The sequence below is a fragment of the Cydia strobilella genome, chromosome 7 (genome assembly GCF_947568885.1).
Source record: "Cydia strobilella chromosome 7, ilCydStro3.1, whole genome shotgun sequence".
NCBI classification, from domain to species: Eukaryota; Metazoa; Arthropoda; class Insecta; order Lepidoptera; family Tortricidae; genus Cydia; species Cydia strobilella.
The window spans coordinates 733610-741104 of record NC_086047.1 but is presented as its reverse complement, the minus strand read 5'-3'; the positions used below and the strand labels follow the sequence as shown (position 1 = coordinate 741104).

The 7495-nt window shown below is 36.3% G+C and overlaps 1 protein-coding gene across 2 annotated transcripts; it reads right to left on the bottom strand.

Annotated features, from left to right (window-relative positions):
- Positions 1-2676: 2676 nt before the first annotated feature.
- Positions 2677-7294, bottom strand: LOC134742878 (uncharacterized protein K02A2.6-like). Of its 2 annotated transcripts, none has more exons than XM_063676065.1 (2): positions 5833-7294; positions 2677-4869 (listed from the first exon to the last, which is right to left on the bottom strand). In XM_063676065.1, the coding sequence occupies exon 2, from the start codon at positions 4661-4663 to the stop codon at positions 2885-2887; it is 1779 nt and encodes a 592-aa protein (XP_063532135.1). In that variant the 5' UTR covers positions 4664-4869; positions 5833-7294; the 3' UTR covers positions 2677-2884. Both variants share the same exon structure in this region, with proteins under 2 accessions (XP_063532135.1, XP_063532136.1).
- Between the last annotated feature and the right edge of the window lie 201 nt (positions 7295-7495).

The following is a 7495-nucleotide window of genomic DNA, read 5'->3' as shown; positions in this document are numbered from 1 at the left end:
AAGGTACACAGAATCAAAAATACCGGATCAGACTACGCGTCAAAAGTACCTACATACTAGTCTTTATACTTCGTTTGTGTGTGTGTGTGTGTGTGTGTGTGTGTGTGTGTGTGTGTGTGTGCAACTACCGAACAACGTCATTGCTCTACGAGCACACATGACATTGGCGACATCATCATGAATTAGATGAAAGCCATTTTTTAAAGGAAGCAGAAGCAATAGTATTTTTGTTCTAGTGCAGCGGAGTACAGCCGCCGCGGGTACTCGAGCCTGAGGAAGGACTCCCGACGACTCCGAAACATGTCGCCAAAAGCGACTAAAAATACTATTGAGTTTAACCGTAGTGATCTAAATATTTTGACTTTGAAATCTTTGAATAGTTAATTAACTATCAAGCTGCATAAAATCTGACGTTAATTTGCATTATCTTTAGGTGGAGTCCACTTACTACCAGAGTGACCTGATTACTTTCCCCGCTGTCATGATATGTGACCCGCAGCCAGTCTACGGGCCCAAAACGACAAATGTGTCTAATATACTGTAAGTATACAAATATTAAAATAGATTTCAGAATCAATTTAAAATATCGTGAGTTACACTAACATTAAACTTCATAAGCACGTCCTACTAGAACAAGTCCAGCAGGAATTATTATATTAGTTACCCTGCACATGCACCTGTACATATATTATATATGTATATATTCACTACATATACACAACACTACACTATATATATACATGTGGCTCTCCAAAACATGTCGTGCGAGCGACTAAAAACACGTGAGCTAAACCGTAAAATCAGTTTAAAAATTAAAAAGTGTCTAGGCGTTTACATTATTATAAAAATAAAGATAAAATATACGAGAAACGTAAACGTATTCTTCAATGTCATCTGATGGTAAATCCCTCGCCAACTTCCTAATTTGCTCCTTTAATCCGTTCACATCATCCGCAGGAGTAGCTTCTCTTACCCCCACCTCATACTCTAATTCGTCTTCATGTAACAGATTGAAATTTATGGGGCGGTCCTCCATTTTTCAAATATTACTAAAACTGTCCAGTCCACTAAAAGATTTAACAAATTAACACAAAATAGGTTTAACCCAAAGGAAAGATTTAAAAAAATCAAACACTTGACTGCGTGCTGACTACCCAGTACAACTATAGGTACACATCTATGAAATAAAACCTACTAAGTCTCAATATTGGTCACAGCATTGCAGTACTAGGAAATTAAATGTATAACGTAAGTTCTTTATATTAATATTATCAGACATATCAGATAAGTATATAAGAAGTCAATTGACACCTGTGACTAACCTAATTTTTATCCCTAGAGGTTATAACAGTAGGTATAAATAATGCTATGCTTAATGAAAAGTTGAAATTAACACACGCAGGTACAATAAAAAAACAGGATGTCCAACCACCAGTTTCTTTAGCTAACAAGTCTGTTGCTAAAGGGCTCGCTAAAAGAAAACCCCGCGATGGATGATACTGTTTACATTCTTTTTAGGGTTCCGTACCTCAAAAGTAAAAAACGGAACCCTTATAGGATCACTCGTTCGTCTGTCTGTCTGTCTGTCTGTCTGTCTGTCTGTCTGTCTGTCTGTCTGTCTGTCTGTCCGTCTGTCCGTCACAGCCTATTTTCTCCAAAACTACTGGACCAATTAAGTTGAAATTTGGTACACAGATGTAAGTTTGTGACCCAAAGATGGACATGTTAACGTAAACATATTAATTTTAAACACGGGGGCCAATTTTGGGGGGTAAATGAGAAAATTAAAAAATAAAGTTTTTCAAACTACCTATATATCATGTTATATATCAAATGAAAGAGCTCATTGTGAGAATCTCAAATATATATTTTTTATAATTTTAAAATAAATAGTTTAGAAGTTATTGAAGAAAATAGGCAAAAATTGACCATTCCCCCTTTATCTCCGAAACTACTGGGTCTAAAATTTTGAAAAAAATACACAAAATAGATCTTAACCTATAGATCACCGGAAAACCTATTAGAAATGTGCAGTCAAGCGTGAGTCAGACTTAATTACTTAGTTTTTGATCCGACCCCTACGGGTTTTTTAAAGTCATTTCACATAAAAAATACATTGTTTAAATTGTGTAATGTCTTGCCTTGGAACGCGAGTCCGACTCGCACTTGGCCGGTTTTTTAATACTAATAATAGAGGTAATAAAAATTTGTTGTTACAGTATGTCCGGATATTCTTCACTACAGGTCGCATTTATTTTGTTGTTACAGTATGTTCTTCTGTACAGGTCGCAATTTACAACCGATTTTCGTGAAATTATGTGAGCAGGTTCAATAATATGTATATATTTTTTTCAAAATGGCGTGGCCATATACATTTATTTAGTTTTAAGCCATGCTCGCGAGGTCTATAGCTCACAAAGCAACTAGTAAATAAGCCTATAGGTCTCAAGATTAGAAAACGATAAGAAGTCTTTATCATTTATTAATCTTCACTTTCAGGCACTCGGGTATCTCCTAATTTACTATTACTCGTTGAACTCAAAGCTCGTTTTTCAATGTCTAATAGACTTATATCCAATAGAATTTTAGGTGACATGTAACTTTTTAAATCCAAGATATTTTGCAATTTGCAAGAGCAAACGAAACGATAAATTGTTTAAAACTGTGTGATGTTGGGATGCTCGAATGGGTTTATTTGTATCCGGTAATTAATTAATACCAATACTAACTGTTTAACTATTATTTATTGTAATAAATGATAAGAGCACATCTTACTAGTTCAACGTCTTTAACCCAAGAGAGGGAGGGGCGGAGCAGACAGCGTTTAGTTACCACAACTCTCCCCCAGCACATTTATAAAAGAACAGCGAGAAATTAACTTACACTAATTACTTATAGCTAACATTTGGTTAACATGGCGTTTTATGTCTCTCCCCTCCACATTTACCAAATATGTAACCCCTGGTGTCAGACACTCCTTGATCTCTCCCGCAATCCACTTTCGTTTTTTATCTCTATAATCTCTGACCATGACTTTCGTCCCCACATCAAAAGTCACGTTTCGATTTCCCTTACTGAACTCTACTAATTTTTCATTATTGATTTGCAACCTAGCACTTACTGGCTGTGGTCTAAGTAAAGAAAATCTAGTTCTCAACTCCCGCTGATACATTAATTTCGAGGGGCTGACACCAGTGGCTCTATTTACACTTGTTCGATAATCGACTAAAAATAAATTTATGGCGTCTTCCAGTGGCTTGCCACTGGCTATAATTTTTTTTACATGGCTTTTAAAGGTTTGTACAAAACGTTCGGCGGCTCCATTCGTTGCGGGATAATAAGGTGGGGTGTAACTTATTTTTATATTTTTACTTTTACAATAATCTTGAAATTCAGAACTCGTCCACGTTGTCCCATTATCCACCACCAAATGGAGCGGGTAACCATACCGAGCAAATAGTGACTTAAAAACTTTTAGTGTATTAGTAGCCTTTATATTAGACATCACATATGCTTCTGGCCACTTTGAAAAACTATCTATCACCACTAAAAACATCTTACCACAGAAAGGTCCAAGAAAATCCGCATGTAAACGCTCCCAAACTGTATGGGCCGGTGGCCAGGGCGTTAGGGGTACCTTTTCGGGGGCCTTTCTGTTTTCTAAACAAATCATGCATGCATTTGTTATATCTGTGATATCCTTATCTATAGTTATCCACCAAAAATATGACCTAGCGATTTGTTTCATTCTATTTATTCCAAAATGGCTTGCATGTAATTCGTTCATTACTAGATTCTGTAGACTTTTTGGAATTATGACTCGTGTGCCCCATAGTAAGCAACCCTGGTCAATACTTATTTCATTTTGTTTTTCATAAAAAGATTTTAATTCTTCATTTAACATTGCTTTATCAGGCCAACCATCAGTACAATATCTCATTACAGTTGATAGGGTAGTACATTTTTTTGTTTCTTGTTCCACCATTTTCCAATTTACATTTTCAAAATTTGATAATGACAAGAATTTTAACACACTTAATTCACTACTGTCTAATATTGGATGGCTAAAAGTACTATTGTCTGGCGTGGGGTTGCGAGACAAATAGTCTGCGGGGTTGCAATCTGTTTTTATATGTTGGATAGTGTAGTTAAACCCTGACAAGAATATAGCCCAGTGCTGTAATCTTTTACATGCCATTTTTGGTATACCTTTTTTAGGGCCAAATATAGTAACTAGAGCCGCATTATCGGTTTGTAACTCGAATGTCCGTCCAAACAAATATTCATAAAATTTAGTTATTCCAAAGATTATAGCATATGCTTCCTTTTCTATAGTTGGATACTTTATTTGAGTATCACTCAATTTTTTACTGGCATAGGCTACTGGTTTCACTACACCATCCTCAGATTTCACAGAAAGAACAGCGGCCACCCCACAGTCTGAGGCATCACAGCTTAAAATTATCGGCAGTTCATTGCTGTAATGAGATAAAGTGGCTGTTTTTGTTAAAGCTCCTTTTATTTTTAAGAAGGCGTTATTACATTCAGGGGTCCAACAAAAGTTTTCATTCCTAAGGCAATTATACAAAGGCTGTAGTATTGTGGCCATATCTTTTAAAAATCTATTATAATAATTTACTTTTCCTAAAAAGGAACGTAACATTTTTATATTTTCGGGTTGGGGTGCTTTCAATAAAGGCTCTATATTTTCTTTAATTACGCTGATCCCTTCACCTGACACATGATATCCAAATACTGTTAGGTGTTCTTCAAAAAACTTGCACTTTGATATTTTTAATTTTAACTCTGCCTCTGTGAAGCGTTGCAATACAGATTTTAATCTTGAATTTACTTCTTCTATTGTTTTTCCTGCAATGAAAACATTATCTATGTAAACCTTCACACCCTCCAGTCCCGACAACAACTGAACAATCAGGCGTTGGAAAGATCCCGGCCCAGTGCTGACACCATAGGGCAGATATAAGTATTTATATATGCCCTTTTCAGTCACTATTGTTGTTAGTTCTTGTGAGTCTGCATCAAGTGGTGCTTGAAGGTAGGCTTCTTTCAAATCCAGCTCACAAAAATAACTATTTCCTTCAAAATTTGACAGTATGTCATTTATTGTCGGGAGAGGAAAATGGTCTATTTCTAGGTTAGGGTTCAAAGTTACTTTGTAGTCCCCACAGAGGCGCACTGAGCCATCACCCTTCATAACTGGTACCACTGGTGTACCCCATTCGCTAAACTCTATTGGAGCAATACGACCATTTGCTAACAGTCTATTTATTTCTGTTTCGACCTTGGATTTTAATGCAAAAGGCACATTTCTTGCTGGCAAAAATTTTGGCTTAGCATTTGGTTTTAATTTTAGGGTTATATTTGCCTTTTTAAAATTACCCCACCCAGGTTCGAATACAACAGGGAACTCTTTTTTTATTTTATCTAGATAGGCCTGTTTGGTTGGAACCTTACTACATACATTAATATTTTGTTGTAGTTTGAACGGCCACAACTGTAATTTTTTTAACCAATCTTTTCCTATTACTCTTGGCAACCCATCTTCTACAACTATGAGGGTCATATCCTCAACTTTTGATTCATTAAATATCACATTCAAATTCTTTAATAATCCAATTGGTTTTGAAATGGACTGGTCAAAGCTGATCATAGTCATTGTAGAGTTTTCTATGTTGATTTGTGGGAAAAATTTATTTTTGTCACTTTTATTTATTGTAGTTATATCTGAACCTGTGTCCACCTCAAAATCAAATGGAATCCCTTCAATTTTTAGCTTTAAAAACATAGATGGTACTTTTTTAAATAACTTACATCCCAAATTAAGTGTTTGGTACATGTCTTCTAGATTATTCGTTTCACAAACATCTTCTTCTTTTTCTTCAGAGCAAACCACCGTTTTTAGGCTTGGTTTCTTTAGGGGGCATAGCCTAAATATGTGTCCCTTCCTGCCACATTCCGAACAGTACTTAAAACGCAAGGTGCACTGATCCTTCCAATGTCCTGTCTTGCCGCAGCACAGGCACTTTGACTGTTGTTGTTGTTGACGCCTTTTTTGAGGCTGTAGACTCGCCTTCCCACGATCTGTAGAGAGCTTGAACACATCAACTGGCTTTGCTGATAGTTTAAAAGCCATCTCTGCTGTCTCCGCGACTGCTGTTAGCTTTGCCAGGGTCGCATCAGCCATCTTCAAAACTTCATATCTGATTGTCTCGTTGTGGACACCATTCAACAATCTTTCTTTTAAGTGTTCATCTACATCCTTGAAATCGCAGTCTTTAGCCAGTTTGCGAACCGCTAACAGGTATTCTTTTATCGTTTCACCTTCTTCTTGCTTTCTGTCCATGAATCTCGCTCTGTGCACTGCTAGATTTATTTTGGGATGGTAAAATTCTTGCAGCTTTTTACATAATTCTTCGTATGTACTTTTAATTGGTATGTTTGGGGCGCATAACCCTGACAATGTGTCATACACGTTACTTGTTAACTTCGTAATCAAGAGCGGAACCTTTTTGTCTCCAGAGATGTCATGCAATAACATGTAACAATTGAGTTGTTCTTCGTAGCTCCTCCAATTGCCACCACTGAAATTTTCTAAGCTTGTAATAGGGAGCGTTGACTGGTGCGTCATTTTTATTTTTTTTGTTTTTACGTGTTCCCGAAGCGCTTTTCGTAGGTCGTCGATACTTGGATTTGGGCCTGTCGTTAATCCTAATTGTGTTAAGAGTTCTGATAATGTATCTTTTGGTACGTCTTGTATCCACGACGTTTGACCACTTGCAATTTTACTTTGAAATTCTTCAAGCGACATTATCGATTGTTCCTTGTTGTCGATCTTCACTTCAGTTGTATGCAGTAGCAAATAAGATGGCGGCTGCCATGTCTGTTTTACCGACAGAGTTATGACACTTGCCGTATAGTGGCGTTTGACGTTTGCGTTTTGATATTGCTTGAATATATGCTCTGCTTTACCGACTGATTGTGATTTCCTTCAAGTTTACTGTCAATTAATTGCTCTGTGGTGACGTTTTGGGGATTGAAATTATGTTGATAACCTCTAATTGCAAGATGTTAAAATACATACAGTTTCACGTCGATTCGTAACCTTCTCGTCGCCAGTGTGATGTTGGGATGCTCGAATGGGTTTATTTGTATCCGGTAATTAATTAATACCAATACTAACTGTTTAACTATTATTTATTGTAATAAATGATAAGAGCACATCTTACTAGTTCAACGTCTTTAACCCAAGAGAGGGAGGGGCGGAGCAGACAGCGTTTAGTTACCACAAACTGTTTTCTGTAAAATAATGAGAAAACAAAAGGAATATTAAAGGTCAAGGTTTTTGTGGTGTTTATGAAGACTGCTTCAGTTGTAGTAAAACAGAATATTAAATAATCTATTAGTTGGAAATGATTAATAATCTTAGAATAAATTTAAAAGTGGAAAAATTACTGCCTTGCCATTATAAATTAAA

What these genes read in the sequence shown, in the direction of transcription:
- LOC134742878 (XM_063676065.1), bottom strand. Translation starts at nt 4,663, where the DNA reads ATGTTACGTTCCTTTTTAGGAAAAGTAAATTATTATAATAGATTTTTA.